General features: G+C 35.0%; 5 protein-coding genes and 1 non-coding gene across 7 annotated transcripts in view; 2 read left to right on the forward strand and 4 right to left on the reverse strand.

The window, feature by feature from the left end:
* Positions 1-1,666, reverse strand: part of LOC111829321 — a 2,425-nt gene extending 759 nt beyond the window's left edge. Inside the window, exons 1-4 of the mRNA XM_023778080.1 lie at positions 1,547-1,666; positions 961-1,444; positions 436-836; positions 38-335 (exon numbers count right to left, since the gene is read on the reverse strand). Of these exons, the coding sequence (XP_023633848.1) occupies positions 38-335; positions 436-836; positions 961-1,444; positions 1,547-1,666 (1,303 nt within the window). The remainder of the gene's footprint in view (positions 1-37; positions 336-435; positions 837-960; positions 1,445-1,546) is intronic.
* LOC17877816 (30S ribosomal protein S2) overlaps positions 1-2,225 on the forward strand; it is a 4,223-nt gene extending 1,998 nt beyond the window's left edge. The window contains exon 4 of the mRNA XM_023778183.1: positions 1,929-2,225. The gene's annotated coding sequence lies outside the window, so the exon portion shown is untranslated. The remainder of the gene's footprint in view (positions 1-1,928) is intronic.
* On the reverse strand, positions 2,102-3,311 carry LOC17879472 (60S ribosomal protein L11-1). 2 transcript variants are annotated; one of them, XM_023778187.1, is made up of 5 exons: positions 3,224-3,311; positions 3,037-3,144; positions 2,816-2,858; positions 2,527-2,722; positions 2,102-2,441 (listed from the first exon to the last, which is right to left on the reverse strand). In XM_023778187.1, exons 1-5 carry the CDS (start codon positions 3,224-3,226, stop codon positions 2,243-2,245), a joined length of 549 nt encoding a protein of 182 aa, XP_023633955.1. In that variant the 5' UTR covers positions 3,227-3,311; the 3' UTR covers positions 2,102-2,242. The 2 variants fall into 2 exon arrangements, with proteins under 2 accessions (XP_023633955.1, XP_006285819.1); XM_006285757.2 differs by lacking the exon at positions 3,224-3,311 and having other exon boundaries at positions 3,037-3,150.
* A 76-nt stretch (positions 3,312-3,387) lies between these two features.
* TRNAE-CUC lies at positions 3,388-3,460 on the reverse strand. Its single transcript has one exon. It is a non-coding gene; the product is annotated as a tRNA-Glu (tRNA).
* Positions 3,461-3,633: 173 nt separating this feature from the next.
* Positions 3,634-6,902, reverse strand: LOC17878657 (shaggy-related protein kinase eta). The gene is made up of 10 exons (XM_006285056.2): positions 6,667-6,902; positions 5,876-5,968; positions 5,450-5,782; positions 5,279-5,353; positions 5,132-5,188; positions 4,897-5,037; positions 4,768-4,818; positions 4,591-4,686; positions 4,421-4,504; positions 3,634-4,337 (listed from the first exon to the last, which is right to left on the reverse strand). Exons 1-10 carry the CDS (start codon positions 6,679-6,681, stop codon positions 4,140-4,142), a joined length of 1,143 nt encoding a protein of 380 aa, XP_006285118.1. The 5' UTR covers positions 6,682-6,902; the 3' UTR covers positions 3,634-4,139.
* A 5,860-nt stretch (positions 6,903-12,762) lies between these two features.
* On the forward strand, positions 12,763-14,871 carry LOC17877700 (CBL-interacting serine/threonine-protein kinase 12). Its single transcript, XM_006285905.2, has one exon. The coding sequence runs from the start codon at positions 13,071-13,073 to the stop codon at positions 14,550-14,552; it is 1,482 nt and encodes a 493-aa protein (XP_006285967.2). The 5' UTR covers positions 12,763-13,070; the 3' UTR covers positions 14,553-14,871.
* The last annotated feature ends 657 nt before the right edge of the window (positions 14,872-15,528 follow it).

The raw sequence follows: 15,528 nt of genomic DNA on the forward strand, positions 1-15,528 counted from the left end.
CAAGATAGAGCCATAGGAAGCGAAAAGCTGCCTTCACGTTCTCTATAAGTCCTAAGCTCTTGAAAGAGCTGTGTTTTACTAGCCACTATTTGCTTCTCAAATAAATTCATCAACCCTCTCATAACCTCAGGCTTCTCGCAAAATGTAGTTTGATCATACATGAAAGCCGGGTTTAAGTAGTACGCTGCAGCATGAAGATCGTGGCGCAACATACGATCCCATCTTCTATCAATGATGGTTGTATAAGGTTTGTAGAGAGCGTCTTTTTCTTGGAACATCTTTTTAATGCCTAATCTTGCTTGATACATCCCTTCATACACATATGGCAACGAAGGCTTCTCATCAGCATCACAAATACGTAACAAACGGATTATAGGAGTCATAATCTTGACTTATTATCAAGCAATCATTCCACATTCGCTCATCCAAGATAACCAATTTAGCTTCCTTTGCTTTAGATGTTTTGAAAAGCTGCTTAAGTTCAGGATCTGTACTTGTAACCAAAGCTTGTAGATCTTCTTTATGTTGATAGAGGCTTTGTAGAGCAATGAAATTTGTAGCAAAACGTGTCTCTCCAGGACGAATAATCTCTTTCCAACCTGGTCTTTTTCTGACCCAATTTAAAGTCGACTTGTGGTTGTAAACAAAGATGGTCACCTTAGCCATACGGTGCACTAAACTATGAACAGAAGGTAGTTTTACAACATCTTCCAATATCAGATTGATACAATGAGCTGCACATGGAGACCAAGCAATGGTGGGAAACTTTTCAACAAGAAGCTTTCCTGCAGCTTTGTAGTTGGGTGCACTATCAGTCACAAAATGAACCACATTATCTGCACCGATCAATATCAGAAGCATCAACCGACTTGAGAAACGTAATTCCTTTAGGACAATAAACTAAAAAATTAATCAGCGGCCTTTGTCTTGTGTCCTTCCATCCATCTGCCATAAGAGTACATCCAGTAGTAGCCCAAGTACTTTTAAATTCATCAATTATCAAAGAAACTTGCACCTTAGCATCTCGCAACAATCCAACACGTAGAGCATGGTATGAAGGTCCCACATATCCATGCCCCATACTTGCTACCTTACTCATCATGGGCTGGAAAAGTGGAGAATTCACAGCATTCATCGGAATACAAGCGTCATAAAACCACAATGCAACAGACATATCCACATCATGTATTCTCTCTTTACTTTGCATACACGCTTTTATAGAGGGTTGGGTCTGATCATGCACACCTCTTTTAAAGTAGTTGTGTAGATCAATACCTTGTTTCCTCCTCTTTTGACTTGGGCGAACATTGATATCGTCTCCATCAACATCATGAATTTCTGGACCGTCTAAGTTCATATCACCCAAAACAATATTTTTCTTCTTCTTGTTCTCAATATCTTTCAATGCGTTTTGTATCTTATATCGCACATGTGCAGGAATGACCTAACACGCATCAGTATTCCCTTTCACACCAGCAAGATGGTGTTTCATCCTATTAATTCCACCTCCTAATTTTTTTTTGTGACAATATGCACACTCCAAAACTGTTTTCCCTCTTGCATCTTTTGATTGAATGACATGAGACCAAGCAATATCACTTTTTCCTCGGATTGAACGGTTTGCTGCTGCTATTTCTTCATAGTTTTCATCATGTTCTGTTTCCATTACCTGTAAAATTCACAAAAGAAAGAAAAAAAACAGATTTGAGGCAAAATAGATTTTAAAAAGATGCACAAACATGAGGATCAATTATTATAATACAAGATGATCGATCATGACATAGAAAACCAACTTTTCTTACGCTAGAGTAATATGCTAGAGAAGAAGGAGACGTGAGAGATGTGTTGAGTAACTTGAGTCGTGTCTTGTGTCGCCGCTTTTAACTTCTAATTTTCTAAATATAATTGGAAGTGAAACGTGAAAGTAGATAACCAATATGGCATGGAGTTGTTACATATAGACAATTATTCATGTAAAGTAGATACATTTCCAAGAATCTCAACCTTGTAATGTTTGGTTTCTCCCCATTTCTTGCCTATGGTCAAACTAAATTCTGAAGAAGTTGCTAACTGGTAACAAAAATACCCCAAAAATGGTTCATATCTCGAAGGTACTTGAAGATTCTTAACCAACTGAAGTCAAAAAGGTTACCACAACAAGAAATCCTTACTATCCAGAATCGTAAATATAAGAACTTGAAACAGAGCTAACATCACAAAACAAATTGGAAAAATAAACTCTTCAACCAGTGATATTCTGAGACTTGTTGAGGATAACACCTTCATACTTAACTTGGAACCACTTCATGGCATCATCCTTTGTAACTCTATGTTGAATACCAACGCGAGCCTTGCATCTACGGCGACGGGCAACACGGTATCCTGGGCGTTCAAGAACGACGTAGAAATCCATACCGTAGATACCAGTAGAAGGATCATACCTAAGAAAGAAATGCAAATGATGAGAACATTCCAAATCAAAATGTTTTACTAAGTCAGCCCATATGTCATTCAGACAACACTTACTTGATTCCAAGATCAATGTGCTCCTGGATACCGAATCCAAAGCAGCCAGTGTCACTGAAGTTCCTTCTCAAGAGCTCGTATTCCTTAACTTTCAAGCCACTCTCAAGAAGCTGCATTGCCTTCTCTCCTCTCACGGTGACATAACACGCAATCTTTTCATTACGCCTGATACCGAAAGACCTCACAGTGTACCTCGCTGTTTACAATAAAGAACAGAGACCTTAAAACTCTAGAATCTTAAGTCACAGGTATAACACATAAAAGATTCTACATGAAGATGATCACATACCCTTGGAGAACACGGGGGTTTGACCACTGAGCTGTTCCAAAACCTACAATTACCAAAACCCTCCATTAACATAGTGAAAAGGGTAATAATTTCAATTCCAATTCATCAGTGCCATCTATAAACTAACCCATTTCAAAGTAGCTAAAACGTAAAGTGTCATTTTTTCTCAGTGTTGGCAAGTTTCTTAGTGAATGATTAGTCTATGGGAATAAAAAGCAAACCTTGGAAGCACGAGTGAGACGATCACCACTCTCACCAACAGAGATGTTAAGAACGAGCTTCTGAACCTTAATGTCCCTCATAGGGTTCGAGAGCTTCTTCTCCGACGCCTGCATCACGTAAATTACACAATTAAATCTCAAAATGAGGAACTTAGATATCCATGGATCAAAAAGGATGAAACTTTACCATCTTAAGATTAGGGATTCAAAATCGAAGGAGGTAAGCAAAAAGAGTGGCAGACGAATTGCGTCGGCTGCGAAGTATGATAGTTATATGAAAGACACTAGGGCTTCTTCGTCAACTTAAAATTACGAAAGTATCCCTTACTTAGGGTAAAATATTTAAAAAAACTCCGTTGCCGGGACTCGAACCCGGGTCTCTCGGGTGAGAGCCGAGTATCCTGACCAGCTAGACTACAACGGATTGATGCCTATTTGATAAGATTATAGCTAATCAACGAATATGTAAGCTCTTTTTTAGATCATCTTGACCTTTTCTGTGCTAACTTTGATTTTGATGGTAAGGCCACAAAATAGCTAACAGTGACAGAATCTTTATACAAGTCAAAAACTTGAAGGTTTGCATTTGTAAGAGACTTGAGTCATAAACAAACCATCTTCATTAAAACTTGGTAATAAAAGAGAAGACAAACATACAATAGCAGAAAAAAAATAAACCAAAGCAACCCCTTAAACTGCAGCAACTCCAGCCTTTCTTCTCTTCTGGTAGACGGATGAAACACTTTGTATCACCCTCTGCTCAAACTTTACTATATAAAAATATATCTGACTAAACTCATTTACATATGCAGAAACGAAGAAGGAAAGAAGCAAAGGAGGAGATTGTGTTTTTTCACCAAATTTAAAAAGAGAGAAAGAAGCAGAGATACAACTGGAGGGTTTTTGTTTTGGCAGATTTGGGGAAGTTGGTTTGTAGCAGCTGGCTTTGACCATCAAACTTGTCTGAACAGAACATTTCCGGAACGAATTTGAGGAGGAAAAACTTCGAATTGTGTCCTCCGAGTTGCCTTCAACTACTACCTTCTGGCTCGTGTAATGGTACATTATATATATAAAGTTGTTTGTCATTTGCAGATCATCCTTTATGTTCCAGATTGATTCAAGAAACTAAGACCCAATTGTCTCTTGATATGGTCTGGAATCAACTTGTTGACTAGTTCAGGTGTTGCTCCGGCTACCTCTTGTTTGAAGTTGAATAGAGGCGGGAAAGGCCGTCCATTTGGTAAACGAGCGTTTGGTTCTCTGAGTTCATCAAAGAACGGATGTGCACAAGCTTCAAGCTGAAATACGCAGCATATAAAAAACATTAAGCATTCAGTTTAAATTCTTGTAAAGACAGAATATATTTCAAGACAACGCTCACCGCAGTGCATCTAAGACTTGGAGAATATTGAAGCAGCCTCGATGCAAAATCAATAGCTTCTGGAGGCATCCTTTTGTGGAAGATCTAAATCAAAATGTACAAATATGATTATGTTGATGTACTATGTGGAAATTAAAACAAAAATGTATGTAAAAGAAAAAGAAACTAACCTTGTGCCAAGGGTGTGCCTTTATCTGTGGAAACCTAAAATCTGTGTAATGTGGATTCATACAACGGATCTCTTCTCGAGTTGGTGTACCAAGAACCTGTGTCCAACAACTCCATACAATGAGGATTTGTAACTAGTGAATGTTAATTAGCAATATATTACTGTTAAGAATTCTTACTTTTATAATTTCAACTAGCTGATCCACAGCATTTTCTCCAGGAAACAACGGCTGCATAAAAGAAAAAGATATCCTCAGAACGAGTCCTACTGCAAATATACGGAAGCTGGTTACTGAAAAATTGTTTACCTGACCGAGAAGAAGCTCGGCAAGAACACAACCAGCAGACCAAATATCAATTGAAGTTGTGTACTCCGTGGCACCAAATATGAGTTCAGGTGCACGGTAGAATCGTGAACAGATGTAAGAAATGTTGGCTTCACCTCTAACCTGAAGCAACAGCAAATTCCAACAGTAAGTGGCAAGAACACACCAAACAACAAACGCTACAATTTGAAAGAGTATATATGTCCCAAAGTCTTACCAGCTGTTTGGCACTGCCAAAGTCACAGATCTTGACTTGATGAGTAAGGGGATCAACCTGTAGAAAGAGACCAGAAGGGATACATTAGCAAAGAATTAATCAAGAGATAAAACAAAACATAGAGCTGAATCTGAATGTAATGCCTACCAGAAGATTTTGAGGCTTTAGATCTCTGTGACAAACTCCAGCAACGTTGTGAATGTAGGCAAGCCCCCGGAAGATCTGACATGAAAAAAGGATATAGTATCAAAATAAGTACAAATTTATGTACATCAATTATGTAGTATACAGAAGATGGCAAAAGTGTGTTGTTGTTACCTGGTACATGTAAAGTTTAACATAGACAAGCGGCATTCTTTGGTTAGCGCTGCTATAATGTTTGAGAACTCGATACAAGCTCTCAGGGACATACTCCATAACCAAATTAAGGAATAGCTCATCTTTACTTGTGGTAGAAAAGAAGCAATGCTTCAAACAAACCACATTTGGATGATCCATCACACGCATTAACTGAAGTTCTCGGTTCTTGTATCTTCTGTCTTGCAAAACCTTCTTTATGGCCACGGTTTCTCCAGTCTCCAAACATTTAGCTTGGAAAACTATTCCAAAGGAGCCTGTGCCGACAACTCTCTCCGCCATGTAACTAATTGTCTAACAAAAAACATAGGAAATATCTTGGTTAGGACCACATCCTCCATATACATAACAGAAAGTATCTATTAAGTTAAGCCTATAAATAAATACCTGTTTTGGTTCACCATTTTTGCCTCCAATTGTGGTGGAAATTATGTGACCAGTGACTTGATCATGTCCGTCAACTACAGCATCAGGCATCTCCTGTAAAAGACAAGCTTTAAGGTCAATAAAAACGCAAGTAACCAAAGATTCCGCCATTAACAAAAGCTAAAAAAAATGGTATAATGCTTGTCTCAGAATCAAAAGCCTAAAGAAGGAAACTTTATCCTAAAAGAGTGGTTAAGAAATAGCCGTTACTCTGATTGAGTAAAAACATATACTTTTGTCACGCTAGAAGAAAGGTAAAACGAAAGATACATAACGAAATAAAACAAGAATCATGAATCTATTGCTCAATTCTAGATCTAGCAACTTGTACAAACTGTGGATTTAGTTACAGATCGAGACAAATAGACATAAACAATCCCAGCCAAAACTACTGATTTAGGAAATTGGAAAGTCTCATGAGTAAGAAACAAAGATGCTCAATTTACACAGATACAAATCAGCTATTAAGAAAGAACCCTTTTCTCAGAACTCAAACCCCCTTGAGAACAGTCATGTCTTGAGCTCAGAGATCTCAAAAAGTTAAAAACTTTGGACAGACCCAGAACTCAAAAACCCCCCTTTGAACTTCAAGAGTAGTAAACTATAGATATGTCTTATCGAAAAAAGTCTTACAAGAACAAGAGACTCTGAAAAGACCAGTAATTAAAAGGGTAAAATGTGGAAAACAAAGAAAAGAAAACAGGATCTTATTCTATGAAAGACAGCAAAAGAAGGAACACAAGTAGTTTTACCTTATCGTCAGCCATGGCGATAGAGACACAGAAGAAGAGAGGAGAAGAGAAAAAGAGAGAGAGAGAGAGAGGAAGGAGTGGATTTGAGAGAGAGAGAGAGAGAACAAATGAGTTTCAATCAGTTTGGTTGGTAATGATGATCATGGAGAGAGAAGCCGCAAGATGAGAAAAGAAAGAAAAGGAAGAAAAAAAAGGAAAGAGAGAGAAAGAACAAGAGCATGTGAATCCAGCTCTCTCTCTCTCTCTTTCTTTCTCGCTCCTATTATCTCCTTTGCTTTCCGTTTTCTTCGCCATCTTCTTTCGTGTTTTTTTTTTATTTTTAATTTTATTATTTAGTTAAGAGGAAAGTACAGAAACACCCTCGAATTTGTCGTTGAATTACGCAGACAAACACGGAAGCTCATTGTGGAAATTTCGTGATCAAAGGGGGGAGGGGCATCATGTTCTTGTCGGTCAAATCTGAATCCTTTGTTTTGGTTTTGAGGTCTTTATTGACATTTTCAAGGTGTGCATCTATCTCTCTCAGTCTCATTTATATGTTTATTAGATGCTAGAATTGTCAATGTTCCTTTTCATATCTTACTTATTAGAAAAAATTATTCTGTTTAGTACATCACTTAACAAAGTTGAATGTTAACAAACTCACTACCGGAAAAAAAATTATATCAAACACAAAGGAAAAGAAAGAAAAATTCAAAATCCATGTTACATAGTTAGTTATAAGAACCAATTGAATCATTGATAATGTAAAATGTTAATAGTTGCGATATTCGATATATTTATTAGCTCTAAAATGTAGTACTAATATGAGATAACTGTAAAACAAAAAAAAAAGTTCATTGTACATCGTTTTCTATTTTTATGATTGATTTCGATAAAAGTGGTATACGAAATTATCATTTTATTTTATAAAAAGATTCAAGTTACTATTCATAATTTTTCTTTTAATGATTTGTTGCATTATCATTCAAAACAATTTTGATCTAGTTCAACCACACAAAATTATGAATTTATTTGTAGTTCTAGCTATATTGATCTTAGCTTACTCTTAACTTCAAATCTAGTTTCCTACCAATGGATGATTTACACCAAACATAAACTATTAAGAAAACACTTATCAAAAGTATAAATAGAAAAGTTAGAGAGCATGATGAACTGGAACAAATTTTGTCAAAGATCCAAGTTTGACCATTTGGTGGGAAAACTTCTTTTTTGACAATTGATGAAAGAAAAAAAAAAGCATTCATGTTTCCTTGGTCTTAGCTTTTTAAATGTTTCTCTATTTTATATAATTTAAAAAAATTTCAGACTTAAATTGGCTTTATAATTATTACCTAATAGTGTAGCTTTACTTATTGTGTTTTGTTTTTTTTTCTTTATAAATATATAATTTTTCTGGAAACATCAATATTAAAAATCAATGATGATAATGATAGCAGTACTAGCATTTTGCAGAAGACAACAAAATAAATATTAATATTAATTTCTTTTTGTTCAATTATGCATGGGACATACATACTTTTGGCTGTTGTATGGATTTATATTGCTTATTTTGTGTTATCTTTAGACTCAATTATTTCAATGTCTAGATGTACGAATGTATTTTATCCAATCGTATATGTATACAATAGCAACTTGTATAAATGTTCATATACACTAATACACACTCGGTTTTAGCTGCAGTTTTCACTGTAATAAGTTGTTACGAACTATTTAGGTTAGTTTCAAGATTGCAGAAAAAGAAAAAAGAAACAAAAGCGTTGTGTGATTTTGTAATTTTATACCTGTTACGTTTTGTATGGAATCGTAAAATTCACAATTCGAATGAGACAATATACAGATATCTAATTTTCTAAAATATTTTAAATTTTTGTTGTTTCATTGTAGTATATGTTTTCTATAGTAATACTATTGGTGCATAGTGAAATGAATCAGAGTAAAAGAGAGATCTCACTCGATAACCTTTTTGGTCTATTTTTTTTGTTATTGATAACATTATACTATTGGTATGACATATACGTAAAAGACTATATTATCTTTTTGAATTGAACTCTTGTGGCCGTATGGGAAATATCAATAACGTGCACCATGTGACGTGGCTCGAGCCAAGGCAGCTAATGAAGAACTATATTAGTTGCATATATATAAATTCGACTATATATTATAATGTAAACACAAAAAATGTGATAACATGAAATTGAAACACGAAGGCCGAAGCTAAGTATAAAGAAGCAAATAATAATTGGAATCGTACGAAATCTTAAAACTAATTCTCTTTTATTCCTAACGAACAGCTAACCGTCGGCAAAAGAAATGAAAAAAAAAAAAAAAATCATAACAATCTTGAAGAAGCATGATTCTTGCCATTTCTTCAAGCATACCAACAAATATTATTGTCTTTGTGTCTTCCTTAGTTTGGCTATTCAACTTTTCTATTTCTACAGTATATCTTAATTTATTTCTCTCTTCTAACCTCCCTTTATATCCTTCCTTAGTACAACATTTTCAAACATACTTACATAGTATTAAAGACAGTTCTCTTACGTTAAAGTAAAGACATCTGTTATGGTTTTGAAGAAACGGTGTCAAAACATTAAATTAAAGTTCATTAACTAGTTTTAAATGTTTCCCTAGCGTTTATGGTATTGCCAACATCTCATAACAACTAGATATATTTTTCTAATACAACATATGATACTATAAGTTAATAATAAATCAAAATTTTCGTACACGATTTGAATACACAGACTATAGTATATTTCGAAAGCATGAATCATATAAGTTAGAAAATATCGGTAATTTGCATTTAGCGTTTATATCATTTTACTAGGTTTAGTTAGACCCATGCTATGAGTAGAATACTATATAGATTTGACAATGTGTATTATTGAATGTTGATATTATGAGGAAATGAAGATAGAAGAATGGGATTGACGAGTGAGTTGGCAGTCGGTGGGAGAAGGTGGCCTGGTCAAAACTCCAAACTTATTTTAGTCAAAACATTGTTGTAACTCATTTATCTCTGCCTCTCTGTCTTTATTTATTCTTTATATAAAGACATCTCTTGGTGTTGTATAACGTAAGCCCTTATTGTGCACTTCACCGTTGTGATGTTCACATTTGGCAAGCTTCGGGTTGATCCACTAGTAACTTAGCTTTACCAATACATAACCGTTGCTTGCTCTACTCGTGAGGAATGATCTTTTTAGCAAAGGTTATAGATTCATACAATACCTACGACTCGATAGAAGATCGACTCAAGAACATCTTCAAGACTTCAACAAGCCCTTAATCAATTAGGTTTTTTTTTTTTTGCTATGAATGTTAATATCATTATAAATGAAAATGTTTGGCTTAGGTTGGTACATATGTTTTTCAAACTCTATATATTAAGTTTTATAAGTTAACGAAGATTATTGCAAAATAAGTCTTTTTGACAAAATTTAAAACAATTATTATTTAGTTCGTTTTTCTCAGTTTCTTTGTTCATTTGTATGTATTCTTTCAGCTGACAATAAGAGTTTGGTCAAAATTTCTGAGTGTTTTAAATATCAATGTTGTTTGTTCTATGCAAGTGTAAATATGTGATATATGGCATCTCATTGACGGAGTGATATTTAAAAAGATTTATTATCACGCCTATTCTTGAAGATTTATAAAGGCCCGTATATTAGTTGCCAAAACCAAACAAGAAAACTCATAAAAAGCCCAAATATTTTGCTTTTGAAATATGTTCAAACAAAACCTAAATGTGGACTTAGTTCTGAGGTGAACCTAAATGTGGTTACACGAAGTGTTCATTGAGGAGATGTACGTTACTTCTGAGTAATGTTTTTGTTTATTCTCTGTTGATGATTGCCCTCGATCCTCATAATTTTTTGGGATCTACTTGTAAAACTTGATGATTTTATTGAATTATTCAGTCGAAAAAAAAAAAAAGAACAATAGAAGTGTAATTGAACCAAGATAATAGGAGTGATATTTTGAATTGGGGTTTTCAAAACATAATATATAATTTGGGCCTTGTTTCAAAAAGAAAATACATATATATAAGTTGGGCCATATGAGGCATTTGCCTCTTTTGTTCCACAAGGTAGGCACGAATCCTATATACCGTAAATAGACTTAATTAATACATTAACTTTAAAATTTAACATGTATCACGTTAATTCGTTAAAGCATGTAAACAAAATGTGTGTGCGTACGATCTATTAAGAAGACAAGCATATATATATTTATCTCTTCAACTTTAAATCCATGTAAAAGTATTAACTTAATGCAAGTGCCAAAACGCGCGCAATTGTATACTATATGAAAAAAAAATTGTTATTCAATGTACTTACTGTAGAACATTTTGTTAGCAAGGCAAAACTAATAGTTATATTTTTAATCAGCAGCATATATAGATTTTACTAAAATTTCATTTAAGATATAAGGAAATGTACCTAAAATATCATTTATATCATTATCGTTCCAAATAGATTATCTAACCTTTACTTCATTTGATAATTACTCTTGCTTATTATAAACTCTTGACCGACCATTACGTACGTTGACCTACGACCTCACCGACCTTCTTCACCAACCGTAACAGTAGATTTGACTTTTAATTATTTCAGATATTTTCTTAATCAAACTCATTATATATTATAGTTTTGAATCAATGAATTAGATATTTTCGATCGAGTTTTATGTGAAACACTACTCACTATAGCTGGATCCCGTAATTTCCGTGACTCTCTACGTAAAGAGACAAAACCGTTTTCATGTGGCACAATCCAACGGCTGTGGTTAAACTCAAACAGCTGTTCCATCCAATGACGTAGGTCCCGACACTTTACCAGATAGAATACTCGAGACTCGCGACTCGAGACCACTTACAATAAAGCGATCGCTGAGTAACTGCCACGTGTAAAAACAAATCTAAATATAACTATCGTTTGGAATATACAGCCACAGAACACACAATGATGTCATCTTTAAGCTACGTGGTTTTCTGATGTGATCGATTTTTTTTTTATTTTGAACTCATATAAATGTAATCTACGATCTAGATTCGTCTCGAGACCACCACCAACTTGACCCACTCGTATTTATATATAAGGTAATTTGTCTTTCCCTATCATTAATCAAGTTTATTCTACGACTAATCTTTTAAATTCTCATGTAGTTAACAACAAAAAATGATTGGTAATAAGAGTATATTTCTTAGTTAAAACTTTGAATTCGTAAAAATCGTTCTAAGCCTTCTGAATTATGAGTTTTGTAAAAGCATTTATAATGCAATGTACAGTTGAAGAAATTATTGAAAACAATGTATATTTTACAAACAAAGTCGTATGGACCACTACAATAATTTATATGATTCAACATCAATTCATTTTATAATTGTGGCCATTTTTATTTCTTCATTAAACGATTTTATTAGCGTTTTATTGTTTGACATTAGCGGTTCTAAATCATTATAGCAAAACAAAGCTAAGATAGCGACTTATGTTTTTGTTTTTGAGCATTTCGAGCAAACAAGTGGTCTATGTAATTGATGTATAACAAGGCATGAGATGTACGGTTTGGTTCGGAGGAAAAGAAAACATAATACATGCAGCAAAATTAATAACACAAAGAATGTACAAGTTGTAATAAATTAAACTTTACGATGATTAAAATTGTATTATCTTCACGTGAATGGTGATCCTACTCGAAAATGATCGTCGCGTCTTATTCGTAAATCGTAATCGGGTTTAATACTTATGTTGTACCTTCAAGTTCATACAAATTAATTTACAATGGCAAGTTGATACTTATGGTTTAACTTTATAATTTTTCATTTTAATACAAATTATATACTTCGGGAAAATGATTAGTAATAATTGCATACGCATTAAAATCTAGATGGTGTGTACTTAAGAAAATCATTAATCAATACTATAAAAAATCTTACATTAAATTTATAAAGTGATTTTGATATCTATATACAGATACTAGTCGATGTCTCAAATCAAACTCACGACTTGTAACCAAAAATAAAATAAAAAGTGACTTTATTTTTGGGTCATTATTAGAGAGGAACGAACGAACGAACACTCATAAAAGCATATTCCCAAATATATACGGCGATGATATAAACAGAGCCAAATGCTATTTTCAGTGAATCCCTAAAAACAGAAGAGAGAGAGAGAGCAGCAGAAGAGAAACTAGAGAGAGAAAAACTTCTTCTTCTTCTTCTTCTTCTTTCAACAAACATCTCCAAACATTCAGACAAACGAGAGAGAAGAATCCAACAGGTGAGAAATTCGAAATCTTTGCGAGCCCCAAACTCGCCCTGATTCTCGATTTCTCCACCCTTTCTCTCAGACCTTCAAAAAACCCAAAAATCCCTAGAAAGGCTCAAGCTTTCACCTTCAATGGCGAATAAGATAGTCAGAGAAACATCTTTACCTAAAGAGAGAAGCAGCCCACAAGCTCTAATCCTCGGAAGGTACGAAATGGGTAAGCTTCTCGGCCATGGAACCTTCGCAAAGGTTTATCTCGCTCGCAACGTGAAGACAAACGAGAGCGTAGCGATTAAAGTAATCGATAAGGAGAAAGTGCTCAAAGGTGGTTTAATCGCTCACATCAAACGCGAGATCTCAATTCTGCGGCGTGTTCGTCACCCAAACATCGTTCAGCTATTCGAAGTCATGGCGACGAAAGCTAAGATCTATTTCGTGATGGAGTATGTTCGTGGAGGTGAGCTTTTCAATAAAGTAGCTAAAGGTCGTCTTAAAGAAGAAGTAGCTCGCAAATATTTCCAGCAATTGATCTCAGCTGTTACCTTCTGTCACGCGAGAGGTGTTTATCATAGAGATCTGAAGCCTGAGAATCTTCTGTTGGATGAGAATGGTAATCTTAAAGTCTCTGACTTTGGACTCAGTGCTGTCTCTGATCAGATGCGTCAAGATGGGCTTTTTCATACGTTTTGTGGTACCCCTGCTTATGTTGCTCCTGAGGTTTTAGCCAGGAAAGGTTATGATGCTGCTAAAGTTGATATTTGGTCTTGTGGTGTTATCTTGTTTGTGTTAATGGCTGGTTATTTGCCTTTTCATGATCGGAATGTTATGGCTATGTATAAGAAGATTTACAGAGGGGAGTTTAGGTGTCCTAGATGGTTTTCTCCGGAGCTTACGAGGTTGTTGTCTCGGCTTTTGGAGACAAATCCGGAGAAACGGTTTACTTTCCCTGAGATTATGGAGAATTCTTGGTTTAAGAAAGGGTTTAAGCATATTAAGTTTTATGTGGAAGATGATAAGCTTTGTAATGTTGTTGATGATGATGAATTGGAGTCTGAATCCGTTGAATCGGATAGAGATTCAGCTGTTTCTGAATCAGATGTGGAGTATTTGGAGCCTAGAAGGAGAGTTGGAGGGTTGCCTAGACCAGCGAGTTTGAATGCTTTCGATATTATATCGTTTTCGCAAGGGTTTGATTTATCGGGTTTGTTTGATGATGATGGTGAGGGTTCTAGGTTTGTTTCTGGAGCTCCGGTATCGAAGATCATATCGAAGTTGGAAGAGATTGCTAAAGTTGTGAGCTTTACAGTGAGGAAGAAGGATTGTAGGGTAAGTCTCGAAGGTTCAAGACAAGGAGTGAAAGGTCCATTGACGATTGCAGCTGAGATATTCGAGTTGACACCTTCATTGGTTGTTGTGGAAGTTAAGAAGAAGGGAGGCGATAAAACCGAGTATGAAGACTTTTGCAACAACGAACTGAAACCCAAGTTGCAAGGTTTGACAGCGGATGAAGTAGTAGAGCCTGTGGCTGTTTCAGCGGTTGATGAAACCGAAACCGCAATCGCAGCAATCACGAATTCGCCGCCTGTTTGCTACTTGCCTTCTGACACTGAATAGAAGATGAAAAGGCCACAAAAACCAGAGATCATGAGGGGTATGTTGTACAACGTTTTGGTTCCCCTTTCCTGTTGTTGTCTAATGGGAGTTTTTGGGTTTTGTTATCTGAGTTGGAAAAAGAAACTGCTTAGGGTTGGTGAAAGTTAGAATCATATTATGTAACACCGTTAGAGAAATTGAGATATGTCTTTGTTACTAACCTTTTAGCAGTTTTTTTTTTGTATGTAAGGGAGAATTGTAAACAGTTTCGCATAATCAGATCTTTGATATGTATAAAAGACAACGAAATGAATAAGAGAAGTTGCTTTTTTCATCCTTATGATTCATCTTTTTTTTTTGTCATCTGATAATGGTTTTAACACTTTATGCCTGTTTTGGGGTTGTCATTTAATTTGCTAAAATGGGTAAAGAACATGAAGTGAAGAATGTTCTTGTTCTTTGTTCTTGTTTTGTTGATGATTCTTGACAATGGCGGGAAATACTGATGGTGATGTATTTTTTTTTTTTTTTTTTTATCTATTTGTGGGTAAAGAAATTGACCAAACAACCATGTGAAGTGTTTGTCTTTTGGAGTGAAGCAAGAGTTGGATGTGTGATTTGATTGCAGTTTGTCCTTTTCTACAAAATTATTATATATTTGTATTGATTTGACAATCACGGATACATAAACTGTTTGATGTCAAAAAGAAACTGTTTTCCCCTTGATGTGGCCTAGCTTTGCTTTGATTTACTTACATGTGAGAGTGTTGAAGCATATATGTTGGTCGATGATGTTTGTGATGCTGATGAACGATGATGCATTGATGATATAACTAACTTGGTAGCCTCTCTTTTTTGGAGTTTTTGTTTGAATGTGCTTAATGATAATCATCAGTCTGATCTGTGTGTTTCTTCTTTTCAACCTTACTGAAATAAGGCCGCAATATCAAAAACTTGGCTCTTGTGAATTCAGGAAAAGTTAAAAATGTAACTTGTT

Source organism: Capsella rubella, unplaced genomic scaffold (genome assembly GCF_000375325.1).
Source record: "Capsella rubella cultivar Monte Gargano unplaced genomic scaffold, Caprub1_0 scaffold_7, whole genome shotgun sequence".
In the NCBI taxonomy this organism is placed as follows: Eukaryota; Viridiplantae; Streptophyta; class Magnoliopsida; order Brassicales; family Brassicaceae; genus Capsella; species Capsella rubella.